Below are 22033 nucleotides of genomic sequence, written 5' to 3'. Positions count from 1 at the left end.
CACTAAACATAAAAACAGTTGTGGATCATCCAGGTAACGACATCAAGGGTATGTAAATTTTTGAACGGGTCATTTTTATAAATTCAGCTATTTTTTGACTATATGTAAACATTTCTTATGCAAAATATCTTACTCAGAACAGTACTAAATAAAAAATAACACATTTTGCATGATCCCTCTTATTTTGTTAAAATAATTAACATTTTGCAGATTCTGCAAGGGGTATGTAAACTTTTGAGCACAACTATATATAAATATATATATATTTAAACTAAAATTAACATGTAAACTAAAAGTATAAAAATAAAAGCCAATTCAAAATATTAATACAACTATATTAAAATTAAAATAACACTGGACCATACCAAAAAAAGAAAAAGAAAGCAAAAAAAAAAAAAAACCACTGAATGACAAACTTTTAGCAAAATGCATTTATTAATGCCTAGATGCAATCATTTAATATGCAAAAAATAACAATGATTATTTACAGGGCTCAATAGAAAGAAAGACTTGAACAAAACAACCCCTGCCACATCAATTACCAAAAAATACAAAAACTTTCAAAAGAGAAAACATAAAGGGGAAAGACCAAGAGATTTCCAAACACTGCACAGAATAAGATCAGTCCATTATCGCATATTTTACCCAGAATCAGCTGTTTGTGAGGAGGGACGGTACGGTAGTTCTACCAGGAACTGAAGTCTCCAAAACCTGTTCTGCCTTTGGGTTTCTTGGCAGGAGCTTCACTGGTGGAGGGTTTGTCACTATCTGGGTGGGAATGTTTCCTGATGAAGAAGAGTGAATAAGACATTAAAGTTAATTAGGTTTGTGTAATTGATTCAGTAGTGATTATGCGAGCCCCACCTCAGCAGTTTGTTTGGCACGTTTCAGAGCACAATGTTTTGTGAATCTGTCACAATGTGAATGCAGACCTTAAATCAATGCTTCGTGAAGGGTGAAAAAATGGTTATTTGCATTTTTAAAAAATCATGTATTTTATTTATCCATTTATTATATCTTCCCTTTATCATTTTCTCCTTTCATCTTAAAGAATCTCATTTGCCAGTTCTTTGAATTATTTTGAGCTTATTTAATTATCTGAACCCTGTTTGTATAAGTGAGAAGTGATAAGCAATAATTCAAAACAAATAAGCATATCTGTCATAAAACGCAAGGCATCGTGTGAGAGGTAGAGCCTTTTCCATCAGGTAGCAGGTGTGTGCGTGTGTGTGAGAGATCCAGATCTCGGGTGTGATCAGCAGGTGTTCACATGGCTCTGTATGAACGTGTTTGTCTCTTTAACAGTCAGTCCGTGTGTGTGTGTGTGTGTGTGTATGTGAGAAACAGTGGGGTTGTGAGGGATAATTAGAATGATCTCCTGCCGTTCTCAGTAAACTTTTCTCATATCCTGAGCCCTGCTGTGGTGTGGGACAAACCCCTCACCAGTGACACCCACAAACACGCTAATTTGCCATGATACCACTTTAAGCTTTAGTATAATAATGATTCTGCCATTAGTGATCAATCTATCAATAAAAACAATTTACCATGGCAAATACTGGCAAAAATACCATTTTTGTACCCATCCATCCATCCATCCATCCATCCATCCACCCACCCACCCACCCACAAAGCCAGCCACCGACCCATCCATCCATCCATCAAGCCAGCCACCGACCCATCCATCCATCCATCAAGCCAGCCACCCACCCATAAAGCCAGCCACCAACCCATCCATCCATAAAGCCAGCCACCGACCCATCCATCCATCCATCCATAAAGCCAGCCACCGACCCATCCATCCATCCATCCACCCACCCATAAAAATACCATTTTTGTACCCATCCATCCATCCATCCACCCACAAAGCCAGCCACCGACCCATCCATCCATCCATCAAGCCAGCCACAGACCCATCCATCCATCCATCCACCCACCCATAAAGCCAGCCACCAACCCATCCATCCATAAAGCCAGCCACCGACCCATCCATCCATCCATCAAGCCAGCCACCGACCCATCCATCCATCCATCAAGCCAGCCACCGACCCATCCATCCATCCTTCAAGCCAGCCACCGACCCATCCATCCATCCATCCATCAAGCCAGCCACCCACCCATAAAGCCAGCCACCAACCCATCCATCCATAAAGCCAGCCACCGACCCATCCATCCATCCATCCATAAAGCCAGCCACCGACCCATCCATCCATCCATCCACCCACCCATAAAAATACCATTTTTGTACCCATCCATCCATCCATCCATCCATCCATCCATCCACCCACCCACAAAGCCAGCCACCGACCCATCCATCCATCCATCAAGCCAGCCACCGACCCATCCATCCATCCATCCACCCACCCATAAAGCCAGCCACCAACCCATCCATCCATAAAGCCAGCCACCGACCCATCCATCCATCCATCAAGCCAGCCACCGACCCATCCATCCATCCATCAAGCCAGCCACCGACCCATCCATCCATCCATCCACCCACCCATAAAGCCAGCCACCAACCCATCCATCCATCCATCCATCCATCCATCCACCCATAAAGCCAGCCACCGACCCATCCATCCATAAAGCCAGCTGACCCATCCATCCATAAAGCCAGCTGACCCATCCATCCATCCATCCATCCATCTACCCACCCATAAAGCCAGCCACCGACCCATCCATCCATCCATCAAGCCAGCCACCGACCCATCCATCCATCCATCCATCCACCCACCCATAAAGCCAGCCACCAACCCATCCATCCATAAAGCCAGCCACCGACCCATCCATCCATCCATCCATCCATCCATCCATCCATCCACCCATAAAGCCAGCCACCGACCCATCCATCCATCCATCCATCCATCCATCCATCCATCCATCCATCCATCCATCCATCCATCCATCCATCCATCCATCCATCCATCCATCCATCCATCCACCCACCCATCCATCCATAAAGCCAGCCACCGACCCATCCATCCATCCATCCATCCATCCATCCATCCACCCACCCATAAAGCCAGCCACCGACCCATCCATCCATCCATCCATCCATCCATCCATCCATCCACCCACCCATCCATAAAGCCAGCCACCGACCCATCCAACCATCCATCCATCCACCCATAAAGCCAGCCACCGACCCATCCATCCATCCACCCATAAAGCCAGCCACCGACCCATCCACCCATAAAGCCAGCCACCGACCCATCCGTCCATCCACCCATAAAGCCAGCCACCGACCCATCCATCCATAAAGCCAGCCACCGACCCATCCATCCATCCATCCACCCACCCATAAAGCCAGCCACCAACCCATCCATCCATAAAGCCAGCCACCGACCCATCCATCCATCCATCCATCCACCCATAAAGCCAGCCACCGACCCATCCATCCATCCATCCATCCATCCATCCACCCATAAAGCCAGCCACCGACCCATCCATCCATCCATCCATCCACCCATAAAGCCAGCCACCGACCCATCCATCCATCCATCCATCCACCCATAAAGCCAGCCACCGACCCATCCATCCATCCATCCATCCATCCATCCACCCATAAAGCCAGCCACCGACCCATCCATCCATCCATCCATCCACCCATAAAGCCAGCCACCGACCCATCCATCCATCCATCCACCCACCCATAAAGCCAGCCACCAACCCATCCATCCATCAAGCCAGCCACCAACCCATCCATCCATCCAGTCACCCACCCACCGACCCATCCATTCATCCATCTATCCATCCATCCATCCCATGGTAAATATTGGCCAAAATTTGTAACAAAAGACAGAACACAAAGTTCCTCATGTTGCCGCAGCTTGCAAGATTCTTTATACCAATTTGGGTTAAATATTTTTGCTTGATGTTAGCAGCGACGTGAAAACACTTTTGTAATCATATAACCTTTTGATAAATAACAACAAATAACTTTTATTTTTAGAAATCAAACAGTGAAATATTGCTTTTAATAAATAGCTGCTTGTTGTAAAGATGAGGATTAGCAGAGTAAATTTCAACAGACTTCATGTATTCTAAATGAATCACTTGTGTGCTCGCAGGAAAGGTTCTGGTATTGTAACTCATATTTATTACCTCAATAATGATCCTTATTGAGGTAATAAATATGAGTTACATTGCCAGAACTATTCCAGAACCTCCTCACTGTTGTGAGGAAAAAATGGTGTGGATTTTCAACTGAAATTAATCATTGCAATATCTTGCAAGATAAAAAGATCAAAAAAAATATTATAAGGTTTTCATATTCAGCAACTGTGCATCATCACAGATGTGTGTGAACTCACGTGGCAACCATGTTGATGTATTTGCCCACTCCTGGTTTGAAGATTTTAGGCTTGTCCTCTGTTTTTGCCTTGTTGACTGAAGCAGAAGTTTGCGCTCTCTCTTCCTCCTGTTTCTGTGCTTCCTTCTCTCGCTCGGCTGCAATCTAAACACACACAGCATCACATCGAATGCACAGCATGAAAACAACAAATACAACATTGACTACATACATGCACACAAATGCTGACCTGTGCATCGGCTTCCTCATACGGGTCCACAAACACTGTAGCGCTCAGCAACTTTATCTCAGACTGAGAATGTGAAACAGAAACAGAGATTCAGACTGAGAAAACACATATTAGCATGCTGTTACCATTTAAGAAATTAAAAGGAAAAAGAAAAAAAGGAAAAAAAAGTACTGAAGTGTCAAAAACTCTGCTGCCTCAAGCTAAAATACAGTTTTCATTTTGCATGAAGCAGACAAAAATGCTTGAAAATAAAAAGGGAAACAAGTGTAAAGAATAAATGTGTCTTTTTAAATTGGACTATTTTCTCTTTTGGCATTCTGGGATTTGACAGCAGGTGAAAAAATATAAACAAACAGAAGGTATCATGAGTCAACAAAGCACACACACCCTTACATACTGACATGCACTTCTGCAACAGAATCATACATTTCTGATGCTACAGAAAGGGAATAAATGGCTTCAGCACCTTGGGTTTGTCTGTCTTTGGATCACTTTCAACATTCTCCATCGCTGTGAGAGCCTCTAAACCACCAACCACTCTAAAAGAGAGCAAGAGAGGGACAGAAATCCCATTAAAATCCTGCTGCAAAGAGTAAATGAGGTATTATTCAGTGCCAAGTGGTGATAACATCTCTAATGAGACTGGATCAAACTCTTTCACTGTAGCCAACAAGTTTGAACATTTTCTTAAAGGAACAGCGCAGCCCAAAATGAAAATTATGCTACTAATTTACTCCCATATTGAGCTGTTATGTTCCAAGAAGGGCGAAAACAACTAACTGAAATTAACTAAAATGAAAACTGAAAATATAAAAGCAAATTCAAAATATTAATAAATCATAGTAAATAATACTAAAATAAAACTCACTTTTAACCTGGTTTTCAGTGAAAAATGACTTCAGTCACACAAAGGTATCAAATGGCTTCAAAAGATTTGGAAAATTGTGTAAAAGTTGGATGGACCGCATTTATGATCATTTCTTGCATTTTGTCCTTTTTGGAGGATGTGCACTTTTATTATATTCCTCCTCTTGCAATTCACAGAATAGTTACATAGGTTTGGAACAACATGAGGATGAGTAAACAATATAAGAGTATTCTCATTTTTGAATGAACTGTTTCTTTAAGAAGTAGATGTACTAAAAAAAAGTTATGATTCACTACCAAACTGTGACAATACCTCTAATGAGACTGGATCAAACTTGATCACACTTTTCTACACTTTGGAGGATAGCAAACAAATCTATAACATGCAAATGATCAGTAAATGATGCCCCATTTGTCTTGTTTGTGTGTTAGATCTATATGCACACGTTCTGTGTACTTTCTCTCTTTGCACAGCTGTTCCTGTGGGACATTTCCTCTTTAAAAGGGGCTCAGGTTTCTAGGTGCCCCATAGGCTGAGGGTCGAGGGGTGTATGTGTGCATTCTCACTGCACGTGCTCAGTAAGTACACAGACTTTCTGCTGCTGTGGGGTGAGGGCTGCATGTGAGTGTGCACAGCAGTTTAGCCCAGGCTTATGCTGACAAGCCTCTGAATTCCACAGCTAGAGTCCAAGGATTTCAACTCAATGCCAAATGGGCAAGACTTTACCTCAGAGTGAAAGTGTGTGTGTTGGAATGTTCTGATTCAACAGAAGACGAGCTTTCCCCTAGGAAAGACTTCACACACACACAGAAAGCAGACCAAATGAAAATTATACCAAAATGGTATCCCAAAATGGCTGTGTATGATGTTGAGATCCAGCATTACCAATCAGGAAGAGTGAGAAACGCAGGTATTATGAAAGCCATTGATGCACTCATGTCTGAGTGTCAAATCTATTACTGAAGACAAATAAAAAAATCCATAAATAAAGTTACCTTCCAAACACAGTGTGTTTCCTGTCCAGGTATGCGCACGAGCGGAATGTTATAAAGCTGAAAGGAAACAGGAAAAATATTCTCATGTGAACCTAGAGTTTTCATAACAGGGTAAATTCATGAGATTTCAGAGATATCAGATTTGTATTTAATTCTTCCCATTTGTCATTGCTGGTTATGGAGGGTCAATGCAAGAAAGACCAATCACAATTCAGTATGCAAATACCATAAGAAAGAAAATCAAATACCAGAACGACATCATAGGTGTTGGTTAGATTTAGAATGCAGAACATTCTATCAATTTTCAAAACTGAATCTTTCTCTAAAACAGGTTTATAAAAACCAAAAGAAGACATCAAGTTAAAGAGCTTATGATACATTTTGAAGATTTTTGGCTTTTCATAACGTGTTTTATCAGACTATAGTGGAAAGAAAACATCCAAAATACACTTTTAAATGTATCTTTTATAGCACTTTATCTATTTGCGTCTGTAGATTTCAATTACAGTACTTATCTCAAAATGAGTTTTTTCTCCTGCACTGAGCTTCAGCTTCAGTAGCACTTGTATATACCAAACTTTACAGTTTTATTCCTATCTATATTCTTAAGGTTTTTACAGAGGGGTTTGTTCATATATAATTTGCCTGATTTTATACAACACTTTATTCCTAAAAATTGTGAAAATTATTTTTTTCTGGCTGTTGACAGTATTTTTTTTGATATATGATAAAAAGAGGTATCCAAAATCCCCTCAGTAAAAACCTTTAACTCTAATATATCAACAAACTGAAACATTTCTAGAAATGTATGCAAATTAGTGCATATATAATTAGATAATGCCTCATTTGAACATTTCAGAAAACTTGTGATACAAAAAATGTTTGCAATTTGTAATGTAATCAATCAGCTGGGGAAGTATGGTGATATCTATTACTTAATTTTTTTACCCTATTCACCTGGGGTGTCTTGCCTTAAAGGGTTAGTTCACCCAAAAATGAACACTTTCCCATGATTTACTCACCCTCCAGCCATCCTAGGTGTATATGACTATATTTTTTCAGATGGACACAACTGGAGATATATTAAAAAATATCCTGGCTCTTCCCAGCTTTATAATGGTAGTGAATGGGGCTTGAGATTTTAAAGCCAAAAAAAGTGCATTTATCCATCATAAAAGTAATCCATACGGCTCCAGGGGGTTAATAAAAGCCTTCTGAAGTGAAGCAATTTTTTAAGAAAATTTTTAAGAAAAATATGCATATTTAAAACTTTATAAATTAGTAACTGGTTCCGTACACAAGTCTAGTTCTGGCGGAAGAGTGACCTCTGACACTTCAGAAAGCCTTTATTAACCCACTGGAGTTGTATGGATTACTTTTATGATGGATGATGTGCTTTTTGGGCTTCAAAATCTCAAGCCCCATTCACTACCACTATAAAGCCTGGATATCCAGGATATTTTTTAATATAACTCTGATTGTTTGCCCGAAAGAAGATAGTCATATACACCTATGATGGCTTGAGGGTGAGTAAATGATGGGATAATTTTCATTTTTGGGTGAACTAACCCTTAAGGGGTTTAGAACAAACTCTAACCAGAATGTTTGATATCAATACAGTGCTGCCTGACAATCACTGTAATGAGCAGATGAAATATTTACTTACAACTGGGATTTATTTGTGTTGGGTCCTGAGTTAGCCATGCTCAGAATACCACGACCCGTGTGAGACAGATTAGGCCTGAATTCATCCTTGAATGGCTTTCCCCAAAAAGACTCGCCTCCTGATACACATAATGACAGAAAGAGAATTGACAGGAGGGAAAAACTATGAATATTAAAGATTCGTATGAGATTAAGAGTAACACATCATGACGCCTGGCCAATAACAACCCTGCTATATGTGCAATCACGTCTGGCATAATTGCACTGGAAGAACAAATCCAGCACAACACAAAAACAACAACTACATTTACACACACAAGTGTCATTTCTATAACACTAGCGGCACAAAATGGGATTGCAAAAACATATTTTGGTTCCCAGATATGGCCCAGGTCCCTCATTCAATGTCTTTGGGATTTTGTCCTGCCAGCTGAGCACACCTCTTAAACAAAGCCAAGCAATTTGAGGATAAATTCATGCGCACAGCACAAATGATGTTGTGACAATTTACGAACTGAATTTAATCAAGTTTAGTGGTTTGTGAAAATCTCAAATACTAAGAATCAGCAATTTGTACAATTAAAGAAAAATATATAGAAATCAATTAGCTGTGGAAAACATACACTACTTCAAAAGTTTGGGGTCAGTAAGATTTTTCTGATTTTTTAAAAGAAATTAATACTTTATTCAGCAAAGATGCATTAAACTGATCAAAAGTGAAAGACATTTATAATGTTAAATATTTATAATGTTAAAAGTTAATATTCATCAAAGAATCTAAATAAAAAATGTATCACTGTTTTCACAAAAATATTAAGCAGCACAACTGTTTTCAACACTGATAATAATAAGAAAAATTTCTTCAGCATCAAATCAGCATATTAAAATGATGTCATGTGATGGATCATGTGACACTGAATGCTGAGTAATGATGCTGAAAAGTCAGCTTTGCCATCACAGGAATAAATCAAATTTTAAAATATATTAAAATAGAAAACAGCTATTTAAAATTGTACTAATATTTCACAATATTGCTGTTTGTACTGAATTAATCAAATAAATGCAGCCTTGGTGAGCATAATTGACTTCTTCCAAAAACATTTTATAGGACCCAATCTTTTGAACATTAGTGTATAATGCAGTCCTGAAGTAGAGTGACTCTTCATTTCTTCCCACAGATTATACACTGAAATATTAAAGCAGTTCAACTGAACTTGACCCAAATTGTCTTGTTGAATCACTTCAAATCATTTAGAAAATGACTAACCCAGTGCTCCATGCACAGACATCATACCTCGTCTTCTGCCACCATAAACAAACACCTCATGCCAAAGACCTCCAAATCAGGTACACTAATTAACGCTTCATCACGCTCAATCAAAAGCTCTGCTGGATGCAGCTCTCTCAGCGAGTGTTCGTGTGCGTGCAGAGGCTGACATGAGACTTCGCTCAACTGCAATATTTCTGTCACACCTGCACCTACTGAGTTCACAGAGTCATGCGAGTTTTAAAACCTTTCTTAATAAAAGAGTTGATTCTAGATGTAGCAGAGCAGAAAGGGGTTTTAACGTCCAGCAGCTGTTGTCTTTGCGAAACGATGGCTTTACAGCGCACCAATCTACCTCTGAAAAATTGCACACCCTAATAAACATTCCCCAGGTGACATTTCTACATAATTTATGCCCTTGCTGACATTTCCTACCCCCATGCCACTGACTTGATTAAATAGGAAGAAAAAAGGGTTATGGGAAGTGGATGAAAATCTACCGGACAGGATAACAAGGCTGACGTGATTAAAAACAATGGCAAGAAAAAGTGATTTATTTAATAATTCTGAGCACCTAAGGGGCGACATTCAAGAAATATTAAAATCCAAAAGGTCGATGGTTAAATCCAAGGTTAAAACCAATAATCTGTGACATGCTGATGATTATTAGCACAGAAAATTTAGACAGTGAAAACCCTCTTTTGGTGTTAAAAAACTGCTGTCAGGATTTACTAAAGGCATGCTGAAAAGGTGTAGACAGTTATTTTGCAGCTGACCTTATTGCATATGCATTTGAAGGAGTTTCCCTTTCACAAGAAAAATTTATGGGAGGAGAGTATTTAAATGAATCATGCAAGGTGATTTACTAAGGTTTGCACTAGTCAATTTACTGGTATTTGTGCCATTACTTAACCAGACGCTAACTTGCTCTGCTCTCGGTAGATTGTGTTGGTCATTATAGAAATTATCCGGCTGCGTCTGTGCTCTTTAATTTGCGTGTCGTCAGTAGATCAGAAGTTTTCCACTCCCATCGGCACTTTTTTTGGAATTGTGCTCTCATGCTAATCTGCCGTTTAATAAATCTGGCCCTTGAAGTCTATGGGGCAAACATTTGACAGCTGTTGCCCCATAGACTTCTACTGAAAGTGCATTTCTGAACATGAGCTATTATTAACTTGTTTTTACAAACCAAATAAATGAGAGCAATGTATTGAAACTATAATATTCCTTTAAATGATTTGAAGACAGAGCTATAAAAAAAATGCAATAAACAATGAATCATGTCCACTGACCCATACACATAAAATATATTTCATACAAAGGCAATTGAGTAATTCAAGCTTGAAGTACCACCTTAATGTCTGGAGTCTGCAGTGAGAAATTAAAAAAATGATTTAAGATGGAAATATGTAATTAATTGTGATTAATATGATTAATTAAGCTTCAATTCATGTAACTAAATTGATTATAAATGCAATTGTATGACTGCCATAATTTTAACAAAGCAACAGCAATTAGACACTTTGCAAATAAATACAGTACATCACAGTCGATGACAGCCACCAAACTAACTGGAACTGTCTTCAGAGTTTAAGTATATGCTTTAAAACTCTATATTCTATAATATTTCTATACTATATTCTTTGAAAGATTTTATGAGCTTTTCCTTATTTCCTTGCCTTTGTCATTCATGTATACCTTTATATCTACACATTCATGCATGCATCTAAAAACGTCTGTGTATGTCAACATGAGTTGTGATGTTTTCTGCCCTACTGATACCAAACTGCTGCATACAAAGTCTTGATTTAATTTTGTAGACGAATTCTGCAGAATCATAATCATTGCACATTCATTCACAGCCTAACAGGGCACCATTATTACATTATTACTTCAAAGGAACATTGTGTGATTTGTCACACTCATGACTTCTTGTTGCAGCATCCAAAACACATTTGGATAATTTGGTTAATATTATGCATTTTTCAACTAAATGGAAGAAAACAGGATGGCTGAACATCAAAGCCTTCAAAATAATTTAACTAAGCCACGTTACATTCTCAGAAAGAAAAAAAAAAAAAAAAAAAAAAAAAAGGTACAAAAGCTGTCAGTGGGGCGGTATACCTTTGTACCTTATTTACCTCTAAATGTGCATATTATTACCTAAAAACTGCATATTAATACCTTAATGGTACATTTATAAGTAACATTTGAAAGGGTACCACCCCAGAGACAAATGTTTTTAACTTTTTTTCTGAAAGTGTATTATGGTTTTGTATAACGTCAATATTTATTAGTACATATATTTGAATGGTTCATAATTAAAGGGATATTTAGGAATATAGAAATGTACTCACACTCATGTTGTTCTAAACCTTTACGACTCCTACTGAAGCACAAGTTTTAATAATGACCTGGTCATTCTTCTATGCAATTCAAACTTGAAATCACTTTAAAAGTATCATAGATGTGTTCATTTAAATTTTGCATGTCATACAACACTTTGTATGAAGAACAGACCGAATTTTAAGTTGTTATTTGAGGCGACTGAATGACTGAATCGGTCAGTTGAACTCAAGAGCCGAATCAGTGAGTAAATCACATAAACCGATTCATTAAGATTCAAATGATTCATTCCCAAATTGGACATCGCTTCTTTTCAAAGAGTAACTAGGATGGATTTTCAGTGTACAATAACTAAAGTTTATTACTTCAGAAAATAGCACACAAGACATATGGACTAACGTTAGGATGGATTTTTTTTTTTGTAATTTTGTCCTTATTTGCTTTCATTATATTGAAAAGAGTAGCCAGGAAATTTGTTGAAAATTCTCCTTTTGTGTTTTATAGAAGAAAGTCATACGGTTTTGGAACAACATGATGGTATGAGTAAATAATGACGATTTTCATTTTTGTGTGAACCATTTCCTTACAAAAATTTATTTGTAAAATCACTGCCATTCTGCTTTTGCAAATGCATCATGGAGTGTCACATATAGAGAGGGATTGAGGACACTGCAAACCTTCTCTAACATCCGTGAACATTCAAGTGACTAAAAGCACATATTATGGACAGGCAATCAACAGTTCGCTCTGATGCAAAATCTCTCTCTATTTGCAACCTATTTTTAGGTCCAATGCAATAGCAAATCTTGTCTCAATGTGCATGATAATAAACGAGTGAGAATGGCTGGAAGATAGAAGTTGCTTCTGACCTTCCAGTCTAATACTCAACACTTTCAATTCACTCTCTGTTCATGAAAAATCATTCGGTCTACTTCCCTCTTCCCCTATTGCTCTCAATCTTTCTCTCTACACAAGAGTCTCAGGTGAGGCTGGTGCATTTTTTATGGGATTGAATTTTAGATACGTACAAGAGCATTCAAGGGAATAGAGTGCACAAGCTCTTTACCCTTTCTGTTCCTCAGTTAGACCTGCATCTTCTAACACTCACGACCACAGGAAAACATCCCTCGCAAATGTGCACCAAAATGGCATTCAGAAAGCTGAGGTGATATCGTCTAGACAGCTCTAGAAAGTCTGAGAAAGAAATAACATTTTCACCTTATCAACTGAATATAAAAAAGAAACTCAACCTAATTTGTTAGAGACATTTTTTTTTTTTTCATTTTATGAAAGACTAAACTTCCTGAAATTGCTTCCATTAGAAAAACCTTCTTTGATCATTTTAAGGAGAATCATAAAAATGTGCACGAGTCAACCAGTTGACTTAGATGCGTAACTGAAACGATGCATTGAATATATATTTTGCACTTTGGTGAGGGTAGATGCCAAATGTAATTTGATGCGAGAGTCTGAAGAGAGTAACCAGGGAGGACCATGTTGCAGCTGTTATACACAAAATGACAAGTGATTCTGAACAAATGTTAAAATGATTACCTGTACCCGTCCCTGTAGGGTCTCCTCCTTGAATCTGAAAACAAAGAATAACAAAAAACATTAACATGACATTTTCCTTTATAAAAAAAATTCAAGCCAATTCTATAGCTTTAAATGGCTAGCAATCGATGGGCATTCCAATGCCATGTCTGTTTGATGGTTCAATACAGACAAGCATCATTTTTACAGAAACAGCTGACGTAAAATAAATGATCAGGCTTAGTATAGCTGTCACCGATCAGTTTTTAAAAAAAGCTTAAACGGCCCCCATACCGATCCTTGAGGCATCCATATAAATTAAATTAATACAATGTAATGTATAATCGTTATAAAGATTCATAGTTATTTAATGCTAGCAAACACACACACTTTCATACAAACCCGATTCCAAAAAAGTTGTGACACTGTACAAATTGTGAATAAAAACAGAATGCAATGATGTGGAAGTTTCAAATTTCAATATTTTATTCAGAATACAACACAGATGACATATCAAATGTTTAAACTGAGAAAAATGTATCATTTTAAGGGAAAAATAAGTTGATTTTAAATTTCATGGCATCAACACATCTCAAAAAAGTTGGGACAAGGCCATGTTTACCACTGTGTGGCATCCCCTCTTCTTTTTATAACAGTCTGCAAACGTCTGGGGACTGAGGAGACAAGGTGCTCAAGTTTAGGAATAGGAATGTTGTACCATTCTTGTCTAATACAGGCTTCTAGTTGCTCAACTGTCTTAGGTCTTCTTTGTCGCATCTTCCTCTTTATGATGCGCCAAATGTTTTCTATGGGTGAAAGATCTGGACTGCAGCCTGGCCATTTCAGTACCCGGATCCTTCTTCTACGCAGCCATGATGTTGTGATTGATGCAGTATGTGGTCTGGCATTGTCATGTTGGAAAATGCAAGGTCTTCCCTGAAAGAGACGACGTCTGGATGGGAGCATATGTTGTTCTAGAACTTGGATATACCTTTCAGCATTGATGGTGCCTTTCCAGATGTGTAAGCTGCCCATGCCACACGCACTCATGCAACCCCATACCATTAGAGATGCAGGCTTCTGAACTGAGTGCTGATAACAACTTGGGTTGTCCTTGTCCTCTTTAGTCCGGATGACATGGCGTCCCAGTTTTCCAAAAAGAACTTCAAATTTTGATTCGTCTAACCACAGAACAGTTTTCCACTTTGCCACAGTCCATTTTAAATGAGCCTTGGCCCAGAGAAAACGCCTGCGCTTCTGGATCATGTTTTGATATGGCTTCTTTTTTGACCTATAGAGTTTTAGCCGGCAACGGCGAATGGCACGGTGGATTGTGTTCACCGAAAATGTTTTCTGGATGTATTCCTGAGCCCATGTTGTGATTTCCATTACAGTAGCATTCCTGTATGTGATGCAGTGCCGTCTAAGGGCCCGAAGATCACGGGCATCCAGTATGGTTTTCCGGCCTTGACCCTTACGCACAGAGATTGTTCCAGATTCTCTGAATCTTTGGATGATATTATGCATTGTATATGATGATAACTTCAAACTCTTTGCAATTTTTCTCTGAGAAACTCCTTTCTGATATTGCTCCACTATTTTTCACCGCAGCATTGGGGGAATTGGTGATCCTCTGCCCATCTTGACTTCTGAGAGACACTGCCACTCTGAGAGGCTCTTTTTATACCCAATCATGTTGCCAATTGACCTAATAAGTTGCAAATTGGTCCTCCAGCTGTTCCTTATATGTACATTTAACTTTTCCGGACTCTGAAAAGTTTCCTGTCCCAACTTTTTTGGAATGTGTAGCTCTCATGAAATCCAAAATGAGCCAATATTTGGCATGACATTTCAAAATGTTTCACTTTCAACATTTGATATGTTATCTATATTCTATTGTGAATAAAATATAAGTTTATGAGATTTGTAAATTATTGCATTCCTTTTTTATTCACAATTTGTACAGTGTCCCAACTTTTTTGGAACCGGTTTGTACAAACACTGAGTATACTGCAGGAAAAGGTTACATTCAAGGTAACATCTTAAAGTAAATGAATTAAAGGCAACATTTTAGGATGAATGAAGAGAATTTTATTTACCATGAAATTTCGAATAGAGCGGTGGAATATTGTGCCATCATAATATCCTTTCTTACACAGTTTAATAAAATTTTCTCCAGCCTTGGGGACCTGCAAGGAAAAAAACAAATATCAGTTTTAATGTCGGGAAATTAGATTTATGAAAACTGTTTGTCATTATGAAGACACTTGCATAGCAGCCCGCTAAACTGATAAAGAGTGTGAAGAAATTTTTAGACATTTACAAATACATCTTTGTGGTTGTGGGACACAGGAAACCATAGTATCACAGGACAATCAATAAAGACACTCTTTTGAAGCTCCTTTGACTTGTAGATGAACCTACTGAATCTATGGGAACTAGGAAAAAAGAAAAAGCTCTTGAAGTGGGTAAATCTCATGAAACCAGTCAAGAACATGTCCGGGTCATACTTAACCCTAAAATTAAAAGTAAACAACAAATTAGAAAATATTAAAATAAATTAGAAATTTAAAATGAAAAAGAAATCTATATTAGACAATAAGGATTTTTTTCATTGAGACATTGACAATTAAGCACATTTCACCCCATTTTTCATAAACATAATAAAAAAAATAATCTCATTACTGTAATTCAAGAAAAATTATAAATTATTTAAATTAATTATTAAATATATAAAAGTATTTATACATCATGGAACAATTCATTGCACCAAAGAAAAAAAAAATGTCAGGGCACAAGGATTTTCCATATTATATTACAGAAAATTTGCCTTCAATAATCATGAAAATCTTAAGGATCCTTAAATAGGATTAATTTTCTTTATGAAAAATATGACTTATTTTTTCTTATGATATTGGGGTGAAATACATGATATTTCTCCATGAGATTCAACCAAATTAAAGGACTGCAAGTCATTCACATTAATGAAACTACAGCTTGCAACTATAAATGTGACCCTGGACCACAAAACCAGTCAAAAGTCACTCGGGTATATTTGTAGCAATAGCCAACAATACATTATATGGGTCAGAATTATCGATTTTTCTTTTATGCCAAAAATCATTAGGATATTAATTAAAGATCATGTTCCATGAAGATTGTATTTTTGTCCTATCCTAACAAACCATACATCAATGGAAATCTTATTTATTCAGCTTTCAGATGATGTATAAATATCAGTTTAAAAAAAACTGATGCTTATGACTGGTTTTGTGGTCCAGGCTCACAAATCACTTTAAAGGAATTAAAGGAAGTGTGTCCACTGTAAGTTCAGATGATGACTTAAAATAATTAAGTCATCATCTGAAGCCTCTCAATCCCTTGTGTGCTACCAAATGTCCCATCTGTGGGCTATAAAGGTCAATAAACAATTACGCTTGTTTGCAATACATCTGGCAGCTTTGAATGTATTTTAAATCTTCTACGTTATTCGGGAAGTGAAAGGCTTGCTTACGTAAGATGCTGTTAAAAAAAAAAAGCACTGAAAATTTAAGGAGTTACTTCCTCTCCCGCTGTGTAAATGTTTATTTTTTCGTTTCTATGACGATCAGACATCCCTCTTTTCAAATAAAACCTCTGTGAGTCAATAAACTGATTTTGTACTCAGGAAAGACGTTGTGTGCCTTATTGGGAGATGCAGAAGCAAATTCCACATTAAAGTTTTATAAGTTACCCTGTGAGGAGGTCAAGCATGTCAGGACTTAAAAAAAACAGTCAGATTTCAAAGTCACACACTCATGCATGAAAAGCACAAAGACACAGAAAACACCTACAAAAATAAGTTGTCAAGTGAGATCTCAATCATCTGCTCCATCTAGACCTGACATTGTTACATAACTGCCTACAACGACATTCCAATCTAAATGCCACTGAAAGAATAGCTGTAAACTGTAAATCCTTGACAAGAGGGCATTTATATATATATACATAAATGAAAATGAGAAAGTAAGAAATCATATTTTTCTTACATAAATGAAGCCTACTTTAGGAACATTACGTTTTTTGCATTGACTATTTTCAAAATAACTATGCACATTTTCCTCAAAATGCTCATTACCACAATGCCAAAAAATCCCATTCTTATTATAGTAATGCTAAATAAATATTACTTAAACTGTAGTGTATGTAGGCTACATGTGGTATTTTTTGTTTAATTTTAAGAAGTCACTAAAGTCATTATTATATTTCTAACTGTAATACATAATAGTGCTTAATTGTTATAAAAAAAAAAATTATAACTGTAATAGTGCTTAATTGTTATAAAAAGCAAAATAACTTAAAAATAGGTTTATTTTTTAAAAATGGCACCACAAATAGAATCATCACAAATGCTAGCAAACCACAGGAGGGAGGGAGTGGAGGAGAGGAAGAAAAAAGGAGGAGGGTAATTTTCTTATCAATGTGACCTCTTCTCTTTATCCTGATTTGACCAGCACACAGCCAATGAAAAGACACAAAAATAGCAGCTAGTTACTAGGACTATGAAGGCCAAGAAATGCTGTTTCTGTGTCCATTAGGCAGTGTTTACCTTGGTTCCCAAGTCACAGTGACACACACACACGCTCCTAAAGGGTGTGTCTTATAGTTGTCTCTAAATTAAGCTGAAATAGGACAAAGTCTTCAAGGTCTTCAGCTCTAAACTCACAGTGTGTTCCCGAAATGTTAGTTAAAAGTAAATTTCAAGGAATTTTCTAACCAAATTAAGTTTATCATGTGGAGGCTTAAAGGGATAGTATGAATTTCTTTCTTGTGCTAAACACAAAAAGATAATATTTTGAAGAACATGGGTAATCAAACAGTTGACAGAGCCATTGACTTATGGAAAAAACTACAATGGAAGTCAATGGGGTCCATCAACTGTTTGGTTATCGACATTCTTCAAAATATCTTCTTTTGTGTTCAGCAGAAGAAAGAAACTCATACAGGTTTGGAACAACTTTAGGGTGAGTAAATGATGACAGAATTTTTATTTTAGTGTGGACTAACCCTTTAATGAATCTACTGCTTGTGTGCAAGACTGAGCCAAAGTGTTCATGAAAGTGATCAAATAGTGCTAAAATGCAAAAATAAATGTACAGAAACTTTTATATGTCCTTAAAATCAGTAAAGACCAAGCTCACCAGTTTCTCTGTACCGTGTTAAAGTGAAACACTAAATGATAGATATAAAGTGATTCATGTGCAGCTTTGACCCAGGAGTGAGAGTCTGGCACACGCTCTCACATAAATAAGAAGAGGGACGCTGCATCTGCTCCGCTGAGGAGATAGAACTATGGGTACGTTTTACTGCCAGCACAAGGCCAGAACGAACACAATTTTTTAGAGGAAGTGTTTTATGGCAGGGATGAGTTTACAAGCTCAGTGAGATACAGAGCACATCAAGGAACAGAAATGAGTAGAGAGGAAACGCATTAGAAAAGGACACAAAGAATTAAGAAAAGAATCTGACTAACAGCAAAAACAAACTGAGCAAGGAAAGCAAGACAACATAAAAATGAGAAACACAGGAGAAAGAGAAAAATAGAGGGAGTCAATCTATATAGGTCAGCAGTTGCAGTGTGACACTCTGAATGGATGAATTATACATTATGTAAAGACAAGATGGCATGTAGACCTGTAGACTACACACACAGAGCAAGTACATTACACACACCTCAATCCATAAATATCTGGGCCAGTCTGTATTTTTTTTTTTTTTTTTAAGTGTCAGCAGTTAGTCTGAATTTGAGTTTAATTTATATAGCAAATTTCCTGCACTGACCAATAGAAAGCTACTTTGTACTGTGTGAGCTGTGCTTTGTGCATTACTGAAATACTGTAAAAATACAGTAAAAAAGTAATACTGCATATATAATACATATAATATGTATATGTAGTTTGTAACTCGGCCATGTACTGATTATAAAGAATATATAAACTCGCAATTCTGAGAAAAAAAAAGTCAGAATTGTGAGTTTATATCTTTATATTGCGAGTTTATATAAAAACTGGCAATTGCAAGAAAAAAGTCAGAATTTCGACTTCTAAATCGCAATGCTGACTTTATAACACGTAATTCTGACTATACCTCGCAATTGCAAGTTTAAAGGTGCCCTAGAATTAAAAATTGAATTTATCTTGGCATAGTTAAATAACAAGAGTTCAGTACATGGAAATGACATACAGTGAGTCTCAAACTCCATTGTTTCCTCCTTCTTATATAAATCTCATTTGTTTAAAAGACCTCCGAAGAACAGGCGAATCTCAACATAACACCGACTGTTACGTAACAGTCGGGATCATTAATATGTACGCCCCCAATATTTGCATATGCCAGCCCATGTTCAAGGCATTACACAAGGGCAGGACGTCTGGATCTGTGCACAGCTGAATCATCAGACTAGGTAAGCAAGCAAGAACAATAGCGAAAAATGGCAGATGGAGCAATAATAACTGACATGATCCATGATTACATGATATTTTTAGTGATATTTGTAAACTGTCTTTCTAAATGTTTTGTTAGCATGTTGCTAATGTACTGTTAAATTCGGTTAAAGTTACCATTGTTTCTTACTGTATTCACGGAAACAAGAGCCGTCGTTATTTTTATTATTAAACACTTGCAGTCTGTATAATGCATAAACAACTTCATTCTTTATAAATCTCTCCAACAGTGTAGCATTAGCCGTTAGCCATGGAGCACAGCCTCAAATTCATTCAGAATCAAATGTAAACATCCAAATAAATACCATACTCACATAATCCGACGCATGCATGTAGTATGCATGACGAACACTTTGTAAAGATCCATTTTGAAGGTTATATTAGCAGTGTAAACTTTGTTTATGCACTGTTTAAGGCAAGCACGAGCTACGTGGGCGGGGAGCGTGAGCATTTAAAGGGCCCGCAACATGAATCGGCGCATTTCTAATTATGCCCCAAAATTTGAGCTGAAACTTCACAGATACATTCAGGGGACACCTTAGACTTATATTACATCTTGTAAAAAAAACGTTCGATGGCACCTTAAATTCACAATTCTGAGGAAAAAAGTCAGAATTGTGAGATGCAAACTCAATTGCAAGAAAGTAAGTCAGAATTGTGAGATAAAAATTTGCAATTATCTTTTTTACTTTATTTGGTGGCGGAAACAAGCTTCCATAGTTGGCAGATGATATGTAATGTATTGAAATATGTGTGACTTAAGTATCTAAAAGTGGACCACTATATATAAGCTGGGTTGTTTGGGCATCACATTCTGTTTAATTCTTTTTTTCAAGGCTTCACTCTGTAATTAGTCAGCTGTGGCCTTGCTCTGATTAAGTGTGACAGCAAACAAGGTGTCAAATAAAGAGCCAGAAAAATCATATTTAAATGATGAGCACAAAAGATGACAAGCAAAACAATGTTTACAGAAATATAACACATCTGAAAAGAAACACTTGCAAAATTCTGCTTGGACTGCATAAAACATTTTTTAAATCCACCAACACATGCCCAACCAAGGTTTATTAGTGTCTGACCATTTCACATTGCATTACCTTATCACAGTGTAACTCCACATTCAGGTCTCCTTTATTTGTGTGTAGGCGCACGTAGCCTTTCTTCTTAACGTACTGGTAGCGAACGGCATCATCTGCAATAGCATCTGGAAACACAAAGACAAATATTTTCATTCTTTACATCTATGAATGACTCCCCTGCAGACAGTATTGACAACATTTTTGCATCATATTAGCCTTAAACTAGTCTGAAAGAGAATGAACAGGTATGCAGGACAGATATGACAGCTGCCAAATGGTTTCCTGAGGTATACTGAAGCCAGACTCGCTCAAAAATGAGCATAAAATACAAACCAGCACTAATACTTGGCAGGAGTTTTAGGTATTGCAATGATGCAATGTTATGAAATGCATGCAACTTCTTCCCAGCATAAACAAAAAGGGTAATGGTGTCATTTACTGTGTGCGTCACCAGTCATGATGACATTTACATTTGCACATTTAGAAGACGCTTCTAACCACAGCGACTTAGTGCAAGATATATGGGCATTACCAGCAGCAACATAACTTAATGGAGTCAATCAGAATCAAATGGGACAGTAACAAAGAGAAGGAACCATGAAAAGGGAAGTTTGTGACTTGGCCATTTTCTGATTAGTATCAACCTTGACCCTTGCATATTTCAAACAAAAACTGTCTGTTTTAATCGGATTTGTTTGGTATGAGTAAGCATTTCCATTACCTGCTTCATGGGTGGTGGCTGGAGCCATAGCTGTAGATGTGAAGGAGGCAGACACTCTTCCAGTGGAATAGTGAGCCTGGAGGAAGAAAGACAGACATGGTTTACAGATAAGACTCTCTAGATAAGACTAAATAAGCCCTAACACCTCCATCCGAAATGACTAAATGATCTTCACATGCATGACATCACTCTTATACCTCCTAATGTGTCTATTATACTTTATAATAGTGTTTATATGCATGACATCACTCTTACACCTCCTAACGTGTCTGTCACACTTAATAATAGAGTTTTATCACCCATTGTTTGTAAAAACAGACAGACAGAAGTATGTTTATTAATTCCTGTGTGGCATTCAGGTGTGTTTGGATGCATCTATGTGCAGATGTGTCTTCTCAACAGGTTAAATAGTGAAAACAATAGGCTTTTCTTTGCAATTTTCAGTATTTAATGGAATGAATTTAAAGTGAAAATACAGTAAAAAAACCCAAAACAAAACAGTAATATTATATATTACAATTTAAAATAATTGTTTC

The 22033-nt window shown here is 37.3% G+C and overlaps 1 protein-coding gene across 1 annotated transcript in view; it reads right to left on the bottom strand.

Moving 5' to 3' along the window:
* Positions 1 to 416: 416 nt before the first annotated feature.
* Positions 417 to 22033, bottom strand: part of ppil2 (peptidylprolyl isomerase (cyclophilin)-like 2) — a 39822-nt gene continuing 18205 nt past the window's right edge. Inside the window, exons 11-20 of the mRNA XM_048188862.1 lie at positions 21498 to 21573; positions 20795 to 20901; positions 15315 to 15404; positions 13237 to 13270; positions 8071 to 8188; positions 6405 to 6461; positions 5008 to 5080; positions 4542 to 4604; positions 4314 to 4456; positions 417 to 785 (exon numbers count right to left, since the gene is read on the bottom strand). Of these exons, the coding sequence (XP_048044819.1) occupies positions 686 to 785; positions 4314 to 4456; positions 4542 to 4604; positions 5008 to 5080; positions 6405 to 6461; positions 8071 to 8188; positions 13237 to 13270; positions 15315 to 15404; positions 20795 to 20901; positions 21498 to 21573 (861 nt within the window). The 3' untranslated portion in view covers positions 417 to 685. The remainder of the gene's footprint in view (positions 786 to 4313; positions 4457 to 4541; positions 4605 to 5007; positions 5081 to 6404; positions 6462 to 8070; positions 8189 to 13236; positions 13271 to 15314; positions 15405 to 20794; positions 20902 to 21497; positions 21574 to 22033) is intronic.

Source organism: Megalobrama amblycephala, linkage group LG4, assembly GCF_018812025.1.
Source record: "Megalobrama amblycephala isolate DHTTF-2021 linkage group LG4, ASM1881202v1, whole genome shotgun sequence".
In the NCBI taxonomy this organism is placed as follows: Eukaryota; Metazoa; Chordata; class Actinopteri; order Cypriniformes; family Xenocyprididae; genus Megalobrama; species Megalobrama amblycephala.
Note: the sequence above shows the minus strand (reverse complement) of the source record. Positions and strands in the feature narration are given on the sequence as shown.